The sequence below is a fragment of the Eretmochelys imbricata genome, chromosome 5 (genome assembly GCF_965152235.1).
Source record: "Eretmochelys imbricata isolate rEreImb1 chromosome 5, rEreImb1.hap1, whole genome shotgun sequence".
Taxonomy (NCBI): Eukaryota; Metazoa; Chordata; order Testudines; family Cheloniidae; genus Eretmochelys; species Eretmochelys imbricata.
In genome coordinates, this window is record NC_135576.1 from 48037321 (window position 1) to 48062385 (window position 25065).

Sequence of the window (25065 nt, forward strand, 5' to 3'; positions counted from 1 at the left end):
GTACGCAGAGCTGCTGCGAGTGCCTCCAGGCGGGGGGGGGGGTCGGGGGAGGGGCCAAGGACACTTGGGCCTAGTGCGAGGGGGCTTCATGGACACTCGTGGTCTTCCATCCCCTCGAGTTACCTAGTGGCCATGCCTCAGTGTCCCCAACACTTTCCTGTTCACCTGTCTTTCAGTCAGAGGTTGTTGGGAAACAGCTGCTTCTTTATTTTTTCCCCTCAAGGGTCTTTTCTTTTAAGGACCTCCAAAGGGAGTGATGAGCGTAATAGCCTGTCCCCTCACTGTATTGTTCGCCAGTTTAGACCTAATTTCTGACACACCAATTTTGATTCATTGATGTCCTGTGGCACACACTTCATATTAATCAGATCTGATCTTAACACAGTTCTTGAGTTTCATTAGTAGGCCTTCTTGTTTGGACTAATTCAGTCTCTCTCTCTCTCTCTCTTGCAGCTTTTCCCATCGGTGTTTATTTATTATAGGTTATTGTGACATTTTTATGAACTTTCACTCACTCCTTACAGTTAAGCTCGCAATTAGGTTAAATTTGTTGTTTGGATGATCACAAGAAGGCTCCATTGAGGACTACAATTCCCAGAAGGCATTGCACCACCCTTTGCTTGGTCCGCTTGTGATTCAGTGCCTCAGGAGTGGCGGGACCTGCCCAAAGTGTGGGAGGAGGGCTGCCTGGAGGAGCTGTCCAAGGGCGAGAGAGAGGCTGTCTGGGGGAGCTGTCCCTAGGAGGCTGAGGACTGGAGAAGGAGGCATGAAGGAGGGAGGTGACATTTCTGACAGTGACAGTGATGAGACAGTAGTGGAGGGCTCAGTAACTGAGAGTGACCTAGACGAAGAGGAGCTGCACATGAAGAGGTGATAAATATATATGTATAGGAGCAGGTGTGACTAAAAAATGAGTGTCAATACATTTCTGGGACATATGTGATGAGTTGAATGCTGCATCCATGCCATTTAAGGCTATCACCTTTGAAAACAAAAAACACAAAGAACAGTCCTATGAGACTGGAATCTACCTCATATAAACCTGACTAAAATCTTAGAGGATAAAATGGTTTTAGAATAGCCTTCCTAGACTCTTTGATAAATATCTATTTTAAGACTTTTTGTGACAGGTTGAAGTGTGAGGGGGAAAGATCTCCATACGCTATTCCATGGACCCTTATACGGAATAGGTTTCAGAGTGGTAGCCGTGTTAGTCTGTATCAGCAAAAAAAACGAGGAGTATTTGTGCCCTAAGTTAAGCTTATGCCCAAATAAATTTGTTAGTTTCTAAGGTGCCACAAGTACTCCTCGTTTTGTTTGTTTGTTTGTTTTTTGCTTATGTGCAATAGTAGCTTACTCCAGAAATAGTCCCATTGGTTTTTGTGGGACTACCTGAGAAATAATGTATTACTAAATGGGATAAAGGTATCAGAATCCAGCCCAAAGAAAATAAAATCAATGATAAAAACATTGGTAAAATTAAAATACTGCAAATGTGGACATTTCTTTTATGTTTTAATTTCAGAACTCTCTTGATGATCTCATTCAAACTGATACTTTGGTTACTGGGAAATTAAACCCACTGAACAACATTACCCTTACTGTGTATTTCCTAAGAAATGTTGACTAAAAATTTTTGGAAATTTGTAAAACCAAAGATGTGTTCATGACTCACATCCTTCTATGCCAATTTGCAGCTTGATGCAGATTTTTACAACCAGGTTCTAAACTTTTGAAAAATAGTGTTTACCTTAAAAATGCTCTTACATAGTTACAGTGGTATTTAATGAGTGATATTATAGGGAATGGAGTTAGAAATATAGGCTTTGGTTAATATTTTTTGCCTGTGTTTGTACCTCTGGTAAGAGGATGATAGAACAATTCGTAGTTTTTTGGTTTTTGTTAAAGGTTATCTTTTGTTAATAAGGACATATCTCTAACAACTGAAACCATCTTTGCTGATGAAATAAGAAGAGTAAATGGAGGTAAGAAATTGTTCTTTTTTCAGTAGAAAATATATGTTGTTTTTCCTGAGACCTTTATTTCTTTGACTCTTTCTTAATTTTTAGGCTAAAAATTAAGCCTAGAACAGTTTTGTACAGTATTTTTAAGCAGAATAATTTTGTATCTCTAATAAAAATCTGAATAAAAGTTAGAGGCTTAATCTTTCAGGCCAAATTTTTCATAAATTTTAAATAAATACATTTAAAACATAAATTTGTTAGGGCTTATTTTCCTTCATTGTGCCTGTATGTTGTTACTAAGGGTACCTAGTTTAAGAAGAGTAGGGGTATGAATTTATTTTTTGTTAACTCTAAAGGTTTCTACAATAGCTCCTCAAAGTAAGGGCATAAACAAGTATTTGATGGTGTGGCATAAAATTTCATTGGGACCTGTCTGGGTTGCCTTCCGTAATTCAGCCTCACTTAATCACTTTTAAGTAATTTGGTAATCCCATACTCATGTCAATAAAAACTTGACTGGCAAAGCAGAATTCTACTGTCTACCTTGCAAGTGTTTGAGCTGTTCCAAACGCAAAATACTCGTGTGAAGAACTCTACTCTAGCATCTTGTTTGTTTCTGGGTCCAAAACATGGCATTTTTGCCTATTTTTAAGACCCCCCTGCATGGTTTGAAATCTGTCCCCTTGAGAGATTACTTCTCACTTTATATCTACTCATAGTAGGTAAGGGTCTGATTCCAAACCCCATTAAAGTTCCGTGGGAGTCTTTCTAAATGGCTAGGAGTTTCTTGGTGTCAGTTACTGGAGCTGAATTATCTGAGGTCTGGTGATAGAGTTTTGTCAGCAGAGAGGATCCTCACCCGTGGAACTTGTTCCTCCTGGTCATCCACTGGAATTAGAGCTTCAGAGTACAAAGCTTCTGTTTGGCTCATTGTTAAGCTTTTGGTTTGTAGGAATGAGACTTTGTCTGCATGCTTTTTTGTTGTCCCTGTAAATGTGATTTGCATATTTGCATTGATGGCATTTCTATTCATCCCACTGTAATTAGCATGTTATTATTTGTGCTAATTTTTATCACATCAATTTCATGACAAGAAAACATGGGCTATAGTCAATCTAAATTAATACAATAATCAACAAAATAATGTGGATACCAGTGTTGTGATTTTTACAGCATAAGGGATCAAATTAAACAGAGCAGCACTCTATATTACTGTAGAGCTGGGTTTTTCTCAGTATGATCATTCAGTAATTTTAATCTTCTCATCTCAGTTTGATAATTAATGTGTAAAGATGAGTACTAAAGTTTATTATGTGCATCAGGACACTGACTATAATTCCAGTTGTCAGGAAAAAAAACTATTGTCAGAAATGAATCGCACTGTCTGATGTGTAGCCCATGTTTCCAAAATATTGTCTGCAAAAGAAATAATAATTTTTCCCTAAATTGTTTTCTTTTCAGTTCTTGCATCTGCCATATTATGTTTTTCAGAATCTAGGCTGAGAGATGTGACCAGTGTGAAGGTGTGATTTGTCCAATTATTTTTTCTGGCAGTTGGAATTTGCAGAAATTCCTTGAGTCTGTGTTACAGTAGCACAACAGAAATGGCTTTAACTACCTATTTTTGTGTTTAGTTTTAGAAAACCTCTCTCCAGAGATTCAGCTTGTCTGTAAATTGAGTGATAATCTAGAAAATATGAAGCAAAAGAACCAGATAAATCCGGTATGTATAGAAATTACAGCTCCTCAGCTACACACATACTGCAATTGATAATTATTAGATTCACTGTGTCTGACTGTGCCCCTCCCGCTTCTATATGTGGAAAGAGCCAGAGTGTATGTAACTGAAAAGGGTTTTATGGAAGGAGGAAATCCTGCAGTATATACTCAGCCCAGGAATGCACAGAAGAGTCTCCTCTGGAGTTTCATGGGGGTGTGCCTTGCTACGGTTTCAGGAGCAGGGCTGCAATTAGCCTGTAAAATTACCAGATGTTCAAATTGGTAACCAGTTTTTCCCACCTGCAGATGACAGGCTGACAGAATGAGTAGGAGGAAACTATAGATTGTTACCGTGTAGATTCCTGTGCTGTATATGAATTTCTTTAGACTTAAATAACTGGGGAAATATTTCCAGTTGTACCTGTATAGTTACATCAATGTAATCACCTATGTGAACGCTCTTATTCTGATATGAGTGACTTATTTTTAGTTTAGCTTAAACCCTTCCCAAGAGACATAAATTAAACCAGAAGAAGGAACTCTTATTCTAGAATAAGAGGGTCCACACTGGAGGGGAGAGGAATGTGTGTTATACAGGCATAACTATATTAATTTAAATTCACATTTTAGGTTAAAAATACGTTCCAATGTAGACAAGGCCTTAGTTTAGGGGACAGTTTGGGTTACTATTAGCATTTCTCATAGTTGTTGTGATTGATGCTATTACTTCAGCCATTTCTGGAGTAGCAGCCTATCCTCTTTAATTGGAAGATGCGGTTATTGTTACCAGAGGGAAGAAAGAGTGGTTAGAAATAATTGGGGATAGGAGAGTATTTGCTTGCAGGACTCCACTAAAGAGCGTGAATTTGAGGCGAATTTGTACTTTGGTCACTTCATAAATAAAATAGCTCAAGCTTAAGGGTATTACAATTTAATTATATAAGGTATATTTTCATTCTGACTGTATTTTGTCTTCTATGACTTGGATTGAGTAAGTAGCCCATATGTCATAGCAATATTAGTAATCCGGTCTAGCAGAATTCGGAGTCTCACTGATAACTGCTGTATTTAGGTCTTCCAAACCATTAATAATAGGAAGAGGCTAGGTATATAGTAATGCTGAAAAATTAAATCACTGAGTAGTTTATATTCACCAAGTTGTTCAAACACTTTTTTCTCCCAGCTGGCTCATAAGAGAAGTGAAACTGAACAATCTCAGTCTCTGCTACAGTGAGTATAATAAGCAGTGGATAAATTCCATTCAGGCAAACAGTAATTTCCCAGCAAAAAGTTTCCCTTGTAGCCTTATTTGGATGGGATATTTTTTCCAGCCTTGAATTATAAAATAATTTTACTGGTTGCTAATAAGCAGTTGTGTTTAATGCCAGAGATCACTTTATATCAGTGATGGATGAAATCATTCTTGTGTCCATTCATATATATATATATATTAGTATGTAGTAGTTAGGATATATAACTGGGCATAACTGGAAAATAATAAAGGAAAATTTAGGTTGTCAGAAAAAACGTCCTGACACTGAGATTTATTTAGTAGAATGGCTTATGCCATGGAATAATTGTGGAAGCACTTTGGAACATTTAACACTAGACAACATAAAATCCTAAAACCCGGTAGAGAATAATCCCTGTTGGGAAGAAAAGAGGCTGGATGATCTAATACAGTGATACTCAGTGGTTCAGGAACCAAATTAGCGATCGACATTACCCAAAAAAGCCGTGGTAGTGTGAATTCATTGTTTTGTTTACTATAGTATACCTCTACCCAGATATAACACGGTCCTCTGGAGACAAAAAAATCTCACCGCGTTATAGGTGAGACCGTGTTGTGTCGAACTTGCTTTGGTCCCCCGTTCCTTGTTCCCTGACCACCCCCTCCAGAGACTCCCATCCCTAATCATCCCCAGGACCCCACCCCCTAACCAACCCCCCCTGCTCCCTGTCCCCTGACTGCTCCGACCCCTATCCACACCTCTCGCCCCCTGACAGGCACTCGCTGGCAGCAGCGGGAAGCGGAGCAACGCAGCCCCAGCCCGCTCCACTCCGTCACCTCCCAGCCGCGGCGCTCCGCTTCCCGCCACCGGTGAGTGCAGGGAGGTTGGGGAAAGGAAGCCCCCCGTACTCACCTGCGGCAGGAAGCGGAGTGCTGCAGCTGGAAGCTGGCAAAGTAGAGTGGGCTGGGGCCAGGCTGCTCCGCTTCCCACCGCCGGTGAGTGCAGGGAGGTTGGGGAAAGGACACCCCCATATTCACCTGCGGCGGGAAGCGGAGCAACATGGCCCCAGCCCGCTCCACTCCGCCACATCCCAGCCGCGGCGCTCTGCTTCCTACTGCCAATGAGTGCAGGGAGATTGGAGAAAGGACGCCCCCATACTCACCTGTGGCGGGAAGCAGAGCGACGTGGCCCCAGCCCGCTCCGCTTTCCTTGTCCGTGTCGCTGGGGGGAGGGGGAGATAGGGGAAAGATCCCGCACTCACCTGTGGTGGAAATTGGAGCGCCATGGCTGGGAGCTGGCGGAGTGGAGGGAGCTGGGACTGGGCTGCTCCGTTTCCGCCGCTGCTGGTGAATGCAGGGGCGATCCCTTCCCCCAAGCCCCCTCCCGCAAGTGACACGGCTGGGGCTGGGGCGAGGGAAGCGGAGCGGGTGCTCCTGGCCCCCCGCTAACCTCCCATGCCACTCTGGGACTGCAGGGTCCCCAAAAGTGCCCCCCCACAGCTCCTGCCTCCTAAACCCTGGGCGGGGGGAGCTCCTGACTGCCCCCAAGACCCTCTGCCCCTTATCCAACCCCTCGGCCCTGGCCCGGCCTGGCCCCCTTAACACACTGCTCAGAGCAGCGTGTCGGAGCTTTACCGCGTTGTATGTGAACCCGCGTTATATCGGGGTAGAGGTGTACTATATTTATATACATATAGATAGATGTACGGGAAATATTTAGTTGTATAATTCTCACAGCAAAATGACTGACCAACTATTATTTTATCAACCACAATTGGTTAATAACATAGAAAAAACATCCTGATTGGTCAATAACTTAGATTGGTTAATAAGTAAATCACACTGTTTTAATATCATGTGCTGCATAGAGCCACAGGAAACATGTTAAAGAGCTGCTTGCAAGCCTCAGTTTGAGTATCATTGATCTAATATGTGTTTCAATACTATGAATTTATGATTATGGAAATCAATATGTAAGTACCATGAGATAATGGTTGGGGTTTTTTAACCTGCTTTATAAACAACTGCAAGTACATCTTTTTATATTTCCCATACTATATCAGGTCATTTGTCCCTTTAATCGAGTATCCTATCTCCAGCAGTAGCCAATACCTGATGCTTCACAAACTCAGTAATGCACCTATCCAGTTGTCAGTGGTATATACATGGCAGAAAAAGCTCGTTCTTGATTCCTGCAGGCTTATGCCCTGAAGGATGTTTCCCCCTCTTACTACAGAGTCATGTATATCTTTTCCTCTTCCCTGGGACCTAAACCAGAAAATCTGCTAGTGCCAGTTTAGCAGAGTTCATCTGGATGGGCTTGAGAAAGGGCCCTCACCTTTTATGGTTTGGGCCTCATCCTTCAGCAGCGCCTTTAGGAGTTCTATGGAAGATTTTTAATGAGCTCCCAACCAAGTTCCTTAAAGTAGTTTCTTACCTTAGTGTAAGCAGTGTCAGGATGAGCTCCACCCTGACATCTGGTGGTGAGGTGTGGCAAGTTGTGGAAAAGAACTTCAGGGGCTGATCTCATTTGCATAGGCACACCCACCACGCCTAGAATGAGACCATAGCTGCCCAAATGGTCACTTTGGCTGCTGTGGGATCCCCAGTGTCTCTGTTATTGGGGCAGGAAGAATAAATTGTTATTACCCTGATTATGGGAACTGTGCTTGGAACTGTACGTGGCCTTTTGTTATGATGGAGGGATTCACCATCAACTAAGTAGCACTCTCTAGGCAAGGGTCATGGGTTCCAAAACTGTGTGAATTGAGAGAGGCTGGGGACAAGTATTAATACTTGGTGGCATGGGCCCCTTGGTGAGGGCCTTACATGCTAATTGCACTTCCTTCTCTCTCCACTGTGGAATATCAGAGCTAATTTTGATTTCATTAGAAGTCTAGTTATAGGCTGCTGAGCTCATTTTGGGCTGACAGTGCACCAGCACTGGGGCTCCCCTACTACAAGCTGAATTCACCGAAGAGCTGAAATCACTGAGTGTTGTGTTAAGTAGTGGGGGAGCCTGAAGCTATATTGTGGAGCGGTTGGCGGGCCGGCTGGAGTGCCTTGCGGACCGGCTGGTGGAGCAGTTTGTGGATGGCAGGAGCTGCTTGTGGTCCGTGGAGCTGAGCGAAGGAGTTCGTGGGGCGGCTGGCGGAGCGGAGCGCAGCTGAGCGAAGGAGTTCGTGGGGCGGCTGGCGGAGCGGAGCGCTGCTATGGAGCTATGGGGCGGTCAGCTTCAGATCATGTAAGGTGCCTCTGACCCCCGTCCCATTTCCACCCAGGTTGGGAGGTAAAGCTCCGCAGATAAACTTTCGAACTCTGGGGCTGCCCTGACCAGGGACAGAGACTTTTGGGGCATTGGACTTTTGGGACTTTGGGTGATTTGGGGTTGCTGGACTCAAGAACCAAAGGGAAAAGGGCATGCCCCAATTTGCTTGGGGTGGGTTTTTTTGCTCATGGGTTGTGTTATGAATCCTGTTGGTGGTGTTTCTCAAACATAATGCCACATTGTTTCTCTCTGTTATTAAAAGGCTTTTGCTACACTCAGACTATGTGCTTGCGAGAGGGGAAGTATTGCCTCTTGGAGGCGCCCAGCGGGGGTGGTATATATTTGTCCCAGGTCCCTGGGTGGGGGCTCGAGCCGGTTTGCATTGTGTTATTGGAATGGATCCCCTAGATATTGAACCCGGCCCTTGTTGCTGCCAACTCTGACGGGCAGAAGGGTTACATTAGGCCTCCTGTTAAGTTTGTTCTCTTTGGAGCCCAAACCTGGTGCTAAATGACTTCTGTTCTGAAACATTTGAACCCATCCTCAACATTCAACTTTGTCTCCTGGCATAGAAAGTGGCCTTTTTAGTGTTGGTCTCCACAGCTTGGTGATTCAGGGAGCACCCAGATGTGACTTGTGGCACCCATGCCTCATTTTACAAAAAGTGAAAGTAGTTCTCCAAACATGCTCCAGTTTTCTCCTGCAGACGGTCCAACCTTAGCTAGGAGATCCCTCTCCCCAACTTTGCCCACACCCAAAAGCCAGACTTGAGGTCTGGTAGCACTCCCTGAATGTCTGCCAAACTTAGTCTTATTTTCCTGAACTGAAGAGGTCTCAAATCCAAGTCCCTGTTCATCCTGTTCAAAGAACCTCACTAAAGGGCGTAGATACTGTATGTCCTTTCCTGCAGGTTCAGACCTTCTGTCTGCACTCCTCCTTCCTTGCAGATCTCCTCTGCTTAGACAGGCTTTGAGCTCACTGTACTTGAGTGGTGGCCATGTTGTTGGCATCAGTCATGCCCTTTGCTGAACGTGGTGTGGCCTCGGTGGATGAATTCAGCTGATGCTGAATTTGGTCAGCAAGTTCTCTGGAAGTTCTCTTCCAGACTCCAGCAGGCTCTGACAAACCTTCCTCCCTTGCTCTCCAAGTTTCTTCCCTACTGTCATTTTAGATGATACATGCCATTTACATGCCTATTTTAACATCTCTGTAGTTACTCTTCTCTTCCGTGGGTGCGGTCTGCAGGTCAGAATTTAGTAATCCATATTGGTGGCTACCACGTAACAGAAAAACAAATTTCTCTTGGAACTTTACTTGTTTTCGGTGATGTGGCAAAACCAGTATGGGCACCTACACAGAATACCTCATGAAACAATCAGGCTTAAAGTAACTAGAAGGTCAGCATAGCCTAAGATGATCATATGTTTACCCAGCTCTGGAAGTTCTCCACTGGTGAAGCTCCTGGTCACAAAAATCCTGCGTCTGGTTGGGCTACCGCCTGCCTGCTTGATGAAGAGGACTCAATGATTTGGTCACATTGGTATTGCAAACTGTGACTGAATGCACCCCTGTATTCACACCCTACAGCAGTGGTCCCCAAACTTTTGAAGGTTGCACCCCCCTTCCCCTGACCACACCCATCTGCCCCCCCCCCCAGGCCAGGAATGGGGCCACAGCTCTGCAGTGGGGGACACAGACAGGGGTATGGGAGATGAGGCTGCAGCCGAGGCTGGGGGTGGGGCCGGGAGCAGAGCCGCAGCCAGGCTTCCAGCCAGGCGCAGAACCGCACTGAGGCTGAGGACGGGAGTCAGACCCGGGGCTGGGATCCAGGGCCAAGACTAGGGGCTGGGTGGTGCTCCTTTCCTTCCCCCCCGTGGGGGCTGGCCTGGCCCACTGCCTGGCCCTGAATGTTCCTCTGTGCTACCCTGGGGGGGGCACACCCCACAGTTTGGGGACCTCTGCCCTACACACTACTGTAGTAATCTTTGTATAAAATATGCCTTGTGAGGTATTGTTTGAAAACTAATAACTCAACAGTCACTGATATCATGGTGAAATGTGTGTAGCAACATTATATGTAAAGTTATGAACATAAGCTGAAATTATGACCTAAATGTGTTTACCAGACAAGTCTGGGAAGGGGGGTAAACCTACTCCTCAAAGACAAAGGACAAGCTAATGCTGCTAGTCAGGTGTCCTGAAAGTTGATTGGCAATCACCTGTCAAATGGCCATTCTTTGGCAATGAGTGGGGAGCAGGAACAGATCGATCTGCATTTTAGCAAGTAACAGCGTGGAACCTCTTTCATCATCGAAATTCCATGTCTCTGTCCTCACAGCGGGAAGGAATTTTATCTAGGGGTAGCCCTCAGGAAAATGCATTTCAAAGGGTGCCTGGACTATAAAAGTGAGGGGCAACAGCACCCCAGATTCTTTTTCTCTCTCACCTAAGAACACAGGAACAAGCCTTTGGACTTTGGCAGGGGTTATGACCTGAGAATTTGGTCAGCCTGGTTGCAGGGGACATGTGGTCAGGATTTTATCTTGACCCAAGTCTAGTTTGTAAAGTTTTAGCTACTAGAAAGCATTCTATCTTTATTTCTCTTGTAACCATTTCTGACTTTAATACCTTGTACTTGTACTCACTTAAAATCTCTCCTTATAGTTAACAAACTTGTGTTATTTTTTAATCAAAACTAATCCAGGGTTGTGTTTGCACTGAATAGGTTGGTAACTCCAATTAGAGTAGCAAACTGGGGCAACGGGCCTCTAATATCTGAACTGTCCAGGTAAGGGCTGGACAGTACAGAATATATGTCTTTTGGGAAAATTCAAGGTGGGGAGTATGTCGGGGCCACCCTGCAGATAGTAGCCGAGGCTGCTGCAAGTCAGAGTGTGGCTGTTGTGGCAATTTGAATATAATAGCCAGCCCAATTTAGATAATTGAGAAGTGTGTTACTGATTACACTTGTGAGTTGGGAATTTATGCCTCTAAAAGACCTAAAGTGCTTCCACAAATAATTGCACAGAAAAATTACATTAATTGTCTTAAATACAACCAGAGGCCTGGTTAAGACAAGGCTGAAAATTTTGTCCAAAGTACCAGAACAGGCATGAGTGGCAGGTGAACCCCCGCTTTGGGGAGGCTAGCCTGCTGGCCGTGACCCTTCTGCCTGAGGCAGCAACCCCCCGCACGCTGGAGCCCCAAACTCCCCCATAACAAGAAGAGCCCCACGGCCTGCCCATCCCAGCCACGCCAGGCTGCTGCCCCCTTCCTGCCCCCTGCCAGTCCAGTCCCAGCCACACCAGGCTGAGCCACCACCCCGAGCTGCCAGGCCGAGCACCGGGACAAGCCAACAGCCACCCTGAGCACCGGCCTGAGCCACCGGCCCCTGCCAGCATTTCCCCCCCCATGGCCGGCAAGCCCCAGCGCACGGCCAAGCGAGCAGCCTCACTACTCCCCCGCCAGACCCTCTCACCCACCACTGGCTTATTGTGTTTCCTCCTCACTCCCCCACCCCTAAGGAGGAGAGACGCGGCAAGCTGCAGCAGGCAGGTAGCAACAGATGGTTGGGGCCTCGGGGAAGAGGCAGGGCCACTGTGGCCCAGGTGTCCGGCAGCAGGTCAGTGGCAGCTGCGCCAGGGAAGGCTTAGCCCATGAGAACAGGCAAAGTATTTTTGTGTATTGCTCCTTGAATGGTGAACTTTTAAAATTATATTTATTTCTTTTTAGGGGTGCAGTATTTACTACAAAGATTTCTCAGCCTGGTCTTCCGCTAAATGCCTCAGTAGGTAGAGAGCAAAATTACACTGTAGGTATGTTTTATGTTGTAAAAAACAACCTAAAATACAGTCACTCTAAATTTGGAAGAAACAACTGAGAAACTGTAAATGAGTATACATATAGATTTATTTAGGATATAGATATGTGACCTTCGAGACCAGAGGGGCAGATTTTTAAAGGTACTTAGGTGCCTAAAGAAGAACTAAGTGCCTAAATCCACCACTTACATGCCCATGGTATTTTTAAATCCACTGCTTAGCAGTTGCCTAACCCCCCTGGGTGACTGTTTTCCTGCCCATTGGCACTGAAATATCTAAGCCTTAGTGTCCTAAGTGCTGCCATTCCCCCACAGCAAATGGTTGTAGCTTTGTAACCCAGTAACTGTGGTCTGGAGCAGGGGTGAGTGAGGAATGCATGTCTGTCCATGAGTGTCCTGGTGGGGAAGATAGGAAAGGAGGGTTGGGAAGGTTTTGCTCAGATCAGTAGCAGGGTTGGCATAACGGCACCAGGACCCCCCTGGGTCACTTTAGGAGTTTAGTGATGGTGGTTCTTACTTTCTTCCTGTGTATTTGAGGGATTTTCATGTATTTTTCCTGTTAGCGTATTCTCTAAGGCCAGGACTAAACGAAGAGGCAGGACTCTCTCCTGTTCCTTCCACCCTTGTAGGAGATTGTCCCCTTGCATTCCTATAGCAGTTGGGGATCCACTAAGCACTTGAGTATATCCAGAGCATAAATTCAGGGTTCCTTCAACCCAGCTGGATGGTGAAAGCTATCTTTTATGTGCTCAGGGATATTGTTGAAATTGACTTCCTCCAGGAGTTGCTGGGAACCCTCTGAGGCTATGGACAACGGGAATTGGATTAGTGTGTGCTGCTTGGCATGGAGTGCCTCCCTCCCTTTCTCTCCGTTTGCTCCTCCCCCACCCTCCAGAATGCTGACATGACAGCATGGTCGGAAGCTCAGCTCACCATTTTTTCTGTCCTGTGGTTTGGTTCTGGCTGGCAGCAGGGAAGTGGAGTGTGTCTGATCAAGTGGCTAGGGCTCCTAGGAGTGCTCAGGGAGACTCCAGGGGGAGGGGAATAAAATGTATGTTCTCTTTTCCAGCGCTGTAGTAGATAGTGGAAATGGCCTGTGAACTGTGGAGCAGTCAAACGTGTGTAAGGGCCGGTCAGCCTCTCATCGCTTTGCAAAGTTCCAAGCTTGCCTAGCTTGAGTAAGAAGATACCCAGTTAAGCAGGGCAGCGCTCATTTCAGCTTTTTAAAGTCCCATATGTAGCTGCTTAGGTGGTCCCCATCTAAGCGAACAGGGAGAAAAGTGCTTAACTGGCACCCATCCTGGCTCTTAAAATTCCGCTAGGTGGTGAAACATGTGGCACTGAGTGGGACAGTGCCCAAGCAGGGACCTCATTTCAGATTTTGGTGGGGGGGGTCCAACTTTAACCGTTATTCCAGGGGCTACGTAGGCACTTGAAAGCTCTAGTATTTTGGCAGATAACTTTAGCAATTAGCAGACAGGAGCCCTGTATCTAATTCCTATATAAAAGAAAGAAAATGAAATAAATATTAGACCCACTCAGCTCTAATACTCACATGTTCTGACGTCTTGTGGCAAGGCACTTAAGGGACACTGGTTAGGTTTAAAATTTTAACGTATATTCTTAACTAACTCTGTGGGGAGAGAGACCCTCTCAGGATTCCTGGGTTCTATCTCAGCTCTGGGAGGAGAGTGGGGTCTAGTGCAGGGGTGGGCAAACTTTTTGGCCCAAGGGCCACATCTGGGTATGGAAATTGTATGGCGGGCCATGAATGCTCATGAAACTGGGGGTTGGGGTGCAGGAGAGGGCTCTGGGATTGGGCCAAAAATTAGGAATTTAGGGTGTGGGAAGGGGCTCCGGATGTGGGGCAAGGGGTTGGGGTGCAGGGGGGTGAGGGCTCCAGCTGGGGGTGCGAGCTCTGGGGTGGGGCTGGACATGAGGGGTTGGGGGTGCAGGAGGGTGCTCTGGGCTGGGATCAAGGGGCTCAGAGGGCAGGAGGAGGATCAGGGCTAGGGCAGGGGGTTGGGGTGCAGGAGGGGTTCGGGGTGCTGGCTCTGGACAGCACTTACCTCAATCAGCTCCCAGAAGCAGCGGCATGTCCCTGCTCCGGCTCCTACGCATTCCCAGCTTCTGGCAAACAGAGGCAAGGGACATGCAGAACATGGTGTTGGATCCCTGCACACCCTGACTAATAGCCATTGTTGGACCTATCCTCCATAAACCTATCTAGTTCTTATTGGAACCCCGTTATAGTTTTGGCCTTCACAACTCCCCTAGCAAAGAGTTCCACAGGTTGCCTGTGAAGAAAGACTTCATTTTGTTTGTTTTAAATCTGCTGCCAATTAATTTCATTGGGTTCTTGTGTTATTTGAAGGAGTAAATAACATTTCCTTATTCAATTTTTCCACACCATTCATGATTTTATAGACCTCTATCATATCCTGCCTTAGTCATCTCTCTTCCAAGATGAAAAGTCCCAGTCTTTTTAATCTCTCCTCAGATGGAAGCCGTTCCATACCCCTAATAATTTCTGTTGCCCTTCTTGGTACCTTTTCCAAATCCAGTATATCTTTTTTGAGATGGGGCGACCAGATCTGCATGCAGTTTTCAAGATGTGGGCATACCATGGATTTATATAGAGGCAATACGATATTTTCTGTTATTATCTATCCCTTTCCTAATGATTCCCAACATTCTGTTAGCTTTTTTGATTGAGCAGATGTTTTTAGAGAATTATCCACGACTCCAAGATATCTTTATTGATGGGGTCAGCTAGTTTAGACCCCATCATTTTGTATGTATAGTTGGAATTATATTTTGCCACGTGCGTTACTTTGCATTTGTCAACATTGAATTTTATCTACCATTTTGTTGCCCAGTCACCCAGGTTTGTGAGATCCCTTTGTAGCTCTTCACAGTCTGCTTTGTACTTAACTATCTTGAGTAGTTTTGTATCATCTGCAAATTTTGCCACCTCAATGCGTACCCCTTTTTCCAGATAATTTATGAATATGTTGAATAGGACTTGTCCCAGTACAAATCCCTGTGGGACACCACTATTTACCTCTCTCCCTTCTAACCATTTATTCCTACCCTTTGTTTCCTATCTTTTAACAGGAGTGCCTGGAAATTTTTTCAGGATCATCTAACAATCCTTAATTTACTTTAATGACAAGCTTTTTGTTATATTAATCATCCTGCCTCTGTTTATAAACAAACTCCCTGCCCCAAATGCTGTACTGTTCCCAGCTTCCGAACTCATCATATATTACACTCAGACTGAGCTATGTTGCAGTTAAAAGATCCGTCTGGGGCTAGGGTGAGTAGACCTGCAGTACGAAACTCGGGGTGGGGGGGTGGAGCCCCCCCTGCACCCTCCAAATGGTGCCCCGTGCCTAGGTACCTTTAAAAATCTGGCCCTTGCTTCCTTTTTCAAAGATGTCCTGGAGTACAGGTTACATTATTTTTCATGTGATGTTGGGACTGTATAACTTTTGCAAGTTTCTTATAAAATTGCTATTCATGGTTTTCCTAAGATATTGATATAGTTCTAGATTGAAGCTGAGTTTACTGTGGTAGCACTGCTTAATAAAGTTGTGGGTGAGACTGCCTGGATGTTCCAGGGATGTGCAAAGGGAAGGGAGAGTGTGAAAATCACAGTCCCTGTGGGCCCCTGTGCTCCTTCCTCCCCTTTTAGGGGTGTCTTGAGCGCTAGGAAGTGGGCAACGGAGCTGACTGAGTGTGGAGGGTGTGAGAAGTATGCTGCATTCCCTGAAACAGATGGTGGTAGTTGATAGGTAACCTTTAAAGGCACAGAACTAGGATGGGTCACAGATATAAGAAAACAGGAGGTAAAAGTAGTAAAAAAAAACGTAATTAAGTTAGAAAATGTTGTTAAATAGAGCTTCCTTCACCAAACTCAGTTAGCTTCAGCCAGGGACCACCTCAAGAAAAAAGTGTGAAGGGAATTTGAAACTTCAACATCCAGGGGACCCCTTAATCAGAAAAGGCTGAGAAGCTCAACAAGTGCAATTCAGTGACAGTAAATTTGAAAAATATTATTTTATTCATCACCATTATAGGTTTAGATGATGACATGTCTGGATTTCTGAAAACAGAGAGAAAGGTGAGTATATTCTTACAACAGAATGCATGTCAACCATTTGATTTGATTTAATTAGCAGTTATACAATATTTTCTGGGGGAAAAAATGAGGCTCCATATGTTTAGAATATTTAAAGCAAAAATACCAGTCTTTGTCCAAACCCACTGTGAAGCACATGTTCTTAACACAGATGCATAATATAGCTTGAAAGCAGTTTGGGGAGGGACAATATCTTACTGCAAGAGTGGTGTGTCTGAAGCTGAAATAGACACGAACTTGTAAACAATGTGGCTTCCTTTAATGGGCCAGAATCACTGTTCACCTAGATGCTGACGCCCTAGGAAACCTGCCCTGCTGGCAGACTTGTAGTTACTTAAAGTGGTTGCAATTTTCCCTTCCACAGGTGTGTAGTAATCCAAAAAGTTAGAAGTGCTAAATTTAGAGCTTCTCCTGATTGACAAACCAGTGTTGGAGGCTGCTGGTGATAAAATGGCCTATTTTGCTTGAGGAGTGAATTATTCTCTAGAACAGAGGTCTCAAACCTTCAAATGACCCACGAGGGCCACATGAGGACTAGTACATTGGCCTGAGGGCCGCATTACTGACACCTCCCCGCCGCCGCCCTCGGCCCCGCCCCCACTCCAGCCCTTTCATGAGGCCCTGCCCCACCTCTTGTCACCCATCCCCTGCCCCCATTCTAACCCCTTCCCTGAAATCCCCACCCTAACTCCACCCCCTCCTCCACCACCTGTAGGAGGGGTGCGGGGTGTGGCGGGGGCTCAGGGCAGGGAGTTGGGGTGCAGGAGGGTGAGGGGTGCGGCAGGGGGCTCAGGGCATGGGTCAGGGTGCGGCTGGGGGCTCAGGGCAGGGAATTGGGGTGTGGGGTGCAGGAGGGGTGAGAGGTGCGGTGGGGGTCAGGGTGCAGGGGGTTGGGCCGCAGGCGGGGTGTGGCAGAGGGTTCAGGGCAGGGAGTTGAGGTGTGGGGTGCAGGAATGGTGAGAGATGCGGTGGGGGTCAGGGTGCAGAGGGTTGGGCCGCAGGAGGGGTGCGGGATGTGGTAGAGGGTTCAGGGCAGCGGGGTGCAGGGTGTGGCAGAGGGCTCAGGGCAGGTGTCAGGGTGCAGGAGGGGTGCAGGGTGCGGCAGGGGGGTCAGGGTGCAGGGTGCGGCAGGGGGCTCAGGGCAGGGGGTTTGGCTGCAGGATGGGTTAGGGGATGGGCTCTGGCCCGGTGCACACCGGGGCAGGTCAAGCTCCCTGCTTGCCCATGCGCTGCTCCGGGAAGTGGCCGGAACCTGGGGGGGGGCACAGGGACCTGTGTGTTGCTGTTGCCTCCAGGCACTGTCCCCAGCAGCTCCCATTGTCTGGGAACGGGGAACCGTAGGGGCAGGGCAGGGAGCCTGCCCTGCTGCCGCCGGCGTGCACACTGGGCAGGAGCCACTCTAGGTAAACGTTGGGGAGAGGGGAGAGCAGGGAGCTAGTGGGCCGCAGGAAATAGCCCCACGGGCCGCGTGTTTGAGACCCCTGCTCTAGAACCTTGGCCCCTGCTGGTTCAGGGAGATGCATTTTGTATCTCTTTTGTCTGTGGTGTTGAATCCAAAGATTCCTGTGTTATCATGCATGCTGTGTGAATCCTTGCTTATGATCAGTTCACTAGCATATGTGTACTTCAGATACCAACCCGTAATTTGTGCAAGCCATTTTCCATACTAGAGTTATACTCTAGTGTTAAGTAACAGAAGACCAAGTCTGTGCCACATACACAGATAAATCATTTACCATTGATTTTTTTTTTAAGCCACAAGTTATTCTGTTTATTAGGGAGAAATAGAGACACATTTTTTCATACAAGGGTTGCCACCTTGTTTAAATTATATAAGGTGGGTGAAGCAAAATTTGCATCCAAAAGAAAGCTGTTAAAGTTTCATATAAATAGAATTTACTTTCTTTGTAGATTCTGAGTGAGATTAACATCTGGAAAATAACAGAATCTTCTAAAATTCCCAAAAGAAAATACTAAAGACAATATAATAAAACATATATCTTGTAACAGATTAAACTATATGAGTAAGTAATCATATCATAAACAAAGCCAGGAGATTATTTTCTTTACAGTACATATTAATATTGATACTAACAAATTTCATCAAGTAAAACTTCCCTATATTACAGAGTTGGTTCAATGGAATAAAATCCAATATGAAAGTTCCTGAAACAGAATACCAATGATTAATAATCTCAAAGGAGGTTGTAAAACCTAAAGATACTAGGAGAACTAGGAATTCCAGTGTCTAGGGAGAATTCCCAGAGATGATATTTGATAAACTAGTAGGAGTAAAAGGCTCTTTTGAGTTTGCTTTTTCTTGTACCTGAGACTCAGTTACTACAGTAAATTTTATTTTTTCAATTCTCTGATTTCTAGCACTATATGATGAACAGACCAAAATGCTCCAGAAAGAACTGTAGCAAGAGAAACTGATAGCTATTACAGTCTTCCCAGCATAGACACTGTGACTGTCTCAAGCTTGCCAGTTTTGCAGCTAGAACTGTGAAAAAACTTCAAGACAAATTGTCTGTCAAGATTTTGTAATTTAATAGAAGTTTGATATCCTAAAATGAGTCATATTTGGGTTTTATTGATTTTGACAAAGTAGTATTCCTTTTTATTCTACCATTCCTCTGTCTTCTGATTTTCCTTATGCCCTAGTATCTTGCAATAATCTTTATTCTAATCTCACAAAAGTTGGCCATTGTTGGTCTTTCATAAACCGTAATTCTTCTTCAGTTAACCCTCCTGCGCATACACTGTATGGGTGCAGGATCAAGCCCTTTTCTGCAGTAAACTGAATTCTCCATTTAATTATAAAATACATCTCTTTAAACTGGATCAGATTATCGTTTCAGTATCCCTCCTTTTCTCAGTCCCTTAAACTGTTGTATAATTATAACATTTAAACTATATTCTTAGTCTCTTTTGGAAATCATATTTATCATATGATGGTAGTAATTTTCCCGTTACTTAACAAATTTGTTTCTCCTTCTCCCTCCTAACTTGCCAATAGATCTTTTAATTTGCATCCTTGGTTACTGGATTATATCATAATGCTTAAAATTTAGTTTCTCTAAAGGACTGCATGTTCCAAGTTTGTTCTAAAAATCCATAAATCAGTATGAAGAAGGTTCTTCTCCTCAGTGATCTTGTCGTCTTGTTGTTTTATTACAGTTGTAATTGTCAGTGTGGTTGATCAGATTTATATTGCTGATATTAAAATGCTGTTGCACTATACAATTTTGCCATGTGTTGGCAACAAAAGATTTTAAAATGTCTCTTGAAGGAAATTTACCCTAAAATACCATGTTGTGGCAACAGTATGAGCCGCGAAAAATAAGATGTTGGTAAAACCTGCAAACACGTCAGTCCTCTGAGCTACTAACTGAGGTACCTGGCTCAGAAATTTCAGACAATCCTTCATAGGAAGGAGAAAAAATTCTGTATTTTCACTGAATGAAGAACAGGCCCTATGACAGTTCAGGACAACTGCACCTGTATTTCCCCTCAGTGGTCCCATGAGGGCACCTGCTCTCAGGTTTCTCGCTCCCCAGTCACTGCCTTTCTTAGGTGAAGTCCCGTGTCTCTCTCCCTTCTGGGGGTGGTATTTCCAGGCTGTGCAGTTTCCTGCCTTCACTGTGTCGTTCACTGCAGAGGCACTGGTAGGCTGCACAAACACACCTGCTTGTTTTCTGTTCAGAGACCGATAAGAGTTATTGTCAAGTTATACATTTCTTATAAACAATTATTTCTGTGTAAGCCTATTTTATTCTTAAGGTACAAGCACTATGGAAAAACCATACTAAAAACAATAAAAGAACCTACACAAATGCTTATAAGTTTACCAGAGATTACCCCTACCCCAACATGGGTTCTGAAGCAGTCCTTCCAAACCCACTCAAGAAGTTTCTTTTGTGGTTACAAGTTCACATTGCAGCTTCAGCTCAGGACAAGCACACAGTCTTATGGGCCTCAGTAGGCCCAGTCCTTCTAACCCTTCTGTAAGGATTGGGGCCCTCTGTGGACTAGAGATCTTGCCCATTTGCTGGATCAGAAAGAAGGCCCTGAGCCAGTTTAAAACCAGGCTATTTATCTAAAAATCCTTTCTTTGTCTGTTGGTCCCTGGAGAATCCAGTTTGAACTAGTATGTGCATACCTCTCCAAGGGGGGTGGGGTCAGAGGACAATAATGGAAGAAGTACATTAGCATCCCCCTCCTACTAGAGAAGAAACATACAATTCCACAATAACACATATACAATTGCATTTGTAATACAGTGGAAACCAAAGGTATTATACCTAATTCAGTAAGGATTATCTTAATTCAATAAAGTTTATCTTAACTCCACAAGGTTCAGGATATTACAGGATATTATCAGTCTGTCACAGGCATGTCTATTGGTGTCATGACAAAAATTACTATAAAACTGATGAAACTGCCTACAATAGCATGTAGCCAATCTGTGACTGCTAGTAGCAAATATTCTCAACAGGCAGTGATGGGACACTGTATGGGGAGGGCTCTGAGTTACTACAGAGAATTTTTTCCCACGTGTCTGGCTGGTGAGTCTTGCCAAAATGCTCTGGGTTCAACTGACTGCCATATTTGGGGTCGGGAAGGAATTTTCCCCCAGGTCAGATTGGCAGAGATCCTGGGTTTTGGGTTGTTTGTTTGTTTGTTTGTTTGTTTTGCCTTCCTCTGTAGCATGGGGCGTGGGTCAATTGAAGGTGAAACTAGGGTAAATGGTGGATTCTGTGTAACTTGAAATCTTTAAATCATGATTTGAGGACTTCAGTAACTCAGCCAGAGGTTATTGGTCTATTACAGGAGTGGGTGGGTGAGGTTCTATGGCCTGCAATGTGCAGGTCAGACTAGATGATCATGATGGTGCCTTATTGCCTTAAAGTCTATGAGTCTAAATAACTATATTTACCCTACTTTTTGCATAATATTCAGTGTTGGATGTGGGACAAACTTTCTGCACCCTGTCAGTAGTTGCATGTGATTTAAAACAAAACATATATGTCAGACTGTATCTGCAGTAGTCTGCACTTCTACTATTTGCTTTGACTACATAATGACTTCATGTCGTACTAAAAAGGAAGAGAAATCATCCTGAGCATTAACATGGGACACGAGTACCCTGAGAGCAGGATCAGACCTTTGATCTCAAAATAGTGGTAGATTTATTCTGCATCTTATCCTGGATCTTCAGTAATAAGGGTGTCAGCAACTTAATTCAGTCTGCCTTTATGAGTAAGGGTACAGTCTGTCCCCTATTAAGGTCAATGGGAATATTTCCATTGTGGAAATTCTTAGGGGCTTGTAGCTTGCTTTATCAAAAAATTGTAAACCTAATATTATGAGCATTAATGAACTGTAAAGTAAATGTTCATGACATGCTTTTAGAAACATTTCTCCATTTTTATGAACATTTTTTCATTTAGATTTCACATCGATTAACTGATGAAGACGACTCTCCCGAAAGAAGCCTACTGTCAAGTGCAGTTGTAAAAGAAACATTAATGGCTCCAAAGGAATGGACATCAGAGAATGTATTTCCAGGTGTTTTAAAAGATTGTCAAAGTGCCACTATGACCATTACTGAGTTAGATACTAGAGTAAAAGATAATTCTCTTGAGAAGTCTACACCTGACTTTATTTTATCATCAACATCAGAGAAGATTTCCAGGGAAACATTAACTGAACAAAGTATAATGGCTGATGAATTTGAAATTAGAGATTTGCTGAAACCACTCAGTGATTCAGAGAGTCCAGAAATGATAAACCCCTTGCAAGACACATTACAGTGTCAAGGGGATGCTCTATCTGTAGATATATCAGTAGATGAGAACAGCAATGTCCTGCCACTAGAGCTTCTGACAGCACTGAACTCCTTTTCAGAATCTGTAGTACAGCCTCTCCGTCAATTAGTAGGGAAGGAAAGGGAGGTTAATGCTGAAGAAGAACATTTGAGATCAGAACCCAGTATTTTCCAGATAGATGACTGCACTCAAATAACAATTAACAATTTTGAACCTCAATTTTCTGTGAAGCAATTGGAAGAAATAAAAGCATTAACAGAGGCTGCATTTCAGGGTACTTTAGATGAACAAGTATGTACATGTTTTAATAGCTATTTTAAATGTTTTGTGTATCTTACAATATTTTACTGAAGAGTTAATTTTTTCTAAGATGTTATTAGTGTTGGTATAGAATTATTGAGTCTGGAATTTACATTTTTATTACAGTCTTTTTCTTTATTTAAAGTCTACTAATCCTTTTCTACTTTTTCACATCAGTTATTGAAGTTTTTAGAATGGAGAAATCCTAGTAAACTTCATTTTCTTGCTTCATACTATTCTATGCTATGCAATATCTGCTTTTGCGTTCCCCATCATTATAGTATCTAAGCATCTCACAGATATTTAAAAATAGAAATAATCTCTTCTCAGCCTGTATAATAACTAGCTTGATTAGCTGAAAGGATTATTTTGTATGTATAATTATATGTGAGAGTTTGTGTGGTGTATGTGGGAAGAATTTACTGAGGGAAAAAGTACTCCATTTAAGAAGGAACAATCAGTTGTACACATACAAAATGGGAAATGACTGCCTAGGAAGGAGTCTGCAGAAAGAGATCTGGGGGTCATAGTGGACCACAAGCTAAATATGAGTCAATAGTGTAACACTGTTGCAAAAAAAAGCGAGCATCATTCTGGGATGTATTACCAGGAGTGTTGTAAGCAAGTCACGAGAAGTAATTCTTCTGATCTACTCCGTGCTGATTAGGCCTCAGCTGGAGTATTGTGTCCAGTTCTGGGCGCCACATTTCAGGAAAGATGTGGACAAATTGGAGAAAGTCCAGAGAAGAGCAACAAAAATGATTAAAGGTCTAAAAAACATGACCTATGAGGGAAGATTGAAAAAATTGGGGTTGTTTAGTCTGGAAAAGAGAAGACTGAGAGGGTACATGATAACCGTTTTCAAGTACATAAAAGGTTGTCACAAGGAGGAGGGAGAAGAATTGTTGTTCTTAACCTCTGAGGATAGGACAAGAAACAATGGGCTTAAATTGCAGCAAGGGAATATGACATTCCCCTTTTTGTTATCTGGACCGGTGATCTGCTAGGTCACTCCAATCTTTGACTCTGGGAGCCAGCCTTACCCTGCTCTGCTGTGAGACCCCCATTCCTGGGCTGTTCACGCACAGCCTCTGGCATGTAAGCTGCTCCTTGGATTTTGCAACAGAATGACACTAGCTAATATCTCTAGTCCCGGACACAACCCTAGGAACCTCCGTTTTGCAGTGCCCAGTTATACCCTCTGGTCGCTGCAAGCTTATATGAGTTCATCAATTTTACAAAGAAATTGATATGTACCAGGCTTGTTATCCCAAGGGGAGCCTCTGACACACTTCAAACCAAACGCACTGCTTCAAATAGAATAAACAAATTTATTAACTATAAAGATAGATTTTACGTGATTCTAAGTCAAAGCATAACAAATCAGATTTGGTCAAATGAAATAAAAGCAAAACGCATTCTAAGCTGATCTTAACACTTTCAATGCCCTTACAAACTTAGATGCTTCTCATCACAAGCTGGCTGGTAGCTCTTCAGCCAGGCTCTCCCCTTTGATCAGTGCTTCAGTCGCTTGGTGTGGTGTCTGTAGATGGAGGTGGGGGAGAGAGAGAGAGAGAGCATGGCAAACGTCTCTCCCTTTTATCATGTTCTTTCTTCCCTCTTGGCTTTGCCCCGCCCCCGCCCACTTCAGGAAGGGGGGTGACTCACTCAGAGTCTAACAGATCCTTTTGTTGTTGCCTAGGCCTTCATCCTTGGTTCTTGTGAGGCTGAGCTGGGTTTGTCCCATACATGCCCTGATGAGATGTGAACTGCCTCTCTGTTCTTGGAGAGTTTTTGCCTGGGCTTTCTTTAAGCCATGAGGATACATTTTCAGCCTCATAACTATATACATGAAATTATAACCTATAACATTACTGTAACAATTACTATAACATCACTATAACAACCATGCTCAGTGCATCATGAGCCTTCCGAAGACACCCAACATTACAAACTTTGCATTGGCACACAGTGCATTTGCAGTTGCACACAATCATTTTATAAAGATGAACATGGGGGTGTAGGGTGTTCCCCCAAGGTACAGAGTGTCACACCTCCCGTCTTTGCTTACTGAAGGAGGGTTAGTCACTGACTAGCTTGAAAGCAGTTTGTGTTACAGTTCTCTTGGCATCCAGCCATTAAGGCTGTGAGGCAGTGTGCCTCAGTTTCCCCATTCACACACAGCAAACCAAGTTTTTTATGGTTTCTCTGCTGTAATAATCTTTAAACCTGTTTACAGGTATTAATTGAAAAGTAGCATCATAAGGTTTAACATCCATGTCAAAATTCTTATCCCCAAAACTTATCTGTGATAAAAATTTTGGTATTAATGTTGTGTGTTTACAAGTATCTTTATGATACCACACCCTCTGTTCAGATAGTGTAGTATGAGGTTAGTTTGTTTATTACCCAGGGTGTCCTTTGACCCTCTCCCATGTAATCAGCCACTGACTTTTCCTTCCCTCCATTGTTCCCCCTGTATGGGCTCTTAATTTAATCAGGTTTCTGGAATTTTGGTGCCTCAGGTGTTATACCAATAAAATAAAAACCAGCAGGATCTTATTAAAGAGAAAAAGGCAAAATACCACATTTATTGTGAATACAGAAAGAATCATAGTAAGCAGTTAGTTATAGTTATAACATTCCATTCAATCTCATATTTATTCACACATTTATTCATACAAACACACACACACACACACACACAGGTTCTGCAAGGTTGTTATCATAGTTACCAGCCTTAGAGTTGCTCATGCCAAGCCACTGGCCATGTGGCCTGGACATGAGG

At 43.9% G+C, this 25065-nt stretch overlaps 1 protein-coding gene across 1 annotated transcript in view; it reads left to right on the plus strand.

Annotated features, from left to right (window-relative positions):
• The first annotated feature begins 766 nt into the window (after positions 1 to 766).
• Positions 767 to 25065, plus strand: part of ANKRD31 (ankyrin repeat domain 31) — a 112178-nt gene continuing 87879 nt past the window's right edge. The window contains exons 1-4 of the mRNA XM_077818011.1: positions 767 to 870; positions 1909 to 1985; positions 3599 to 3687; positions 21600 to 22268. Coding sequence (XP_077674137.1) covers positions 767 to 870; positions 1909 to 1985; positions 3599 to 3687; positions 21600 to 22268 — 939 coding nt within the window. The remainder of the gene's footprint in view (positions 871 to 1908; positions 1986 to 3598; positions 3688 to 21599; positions 22269 to 25065) is intronic.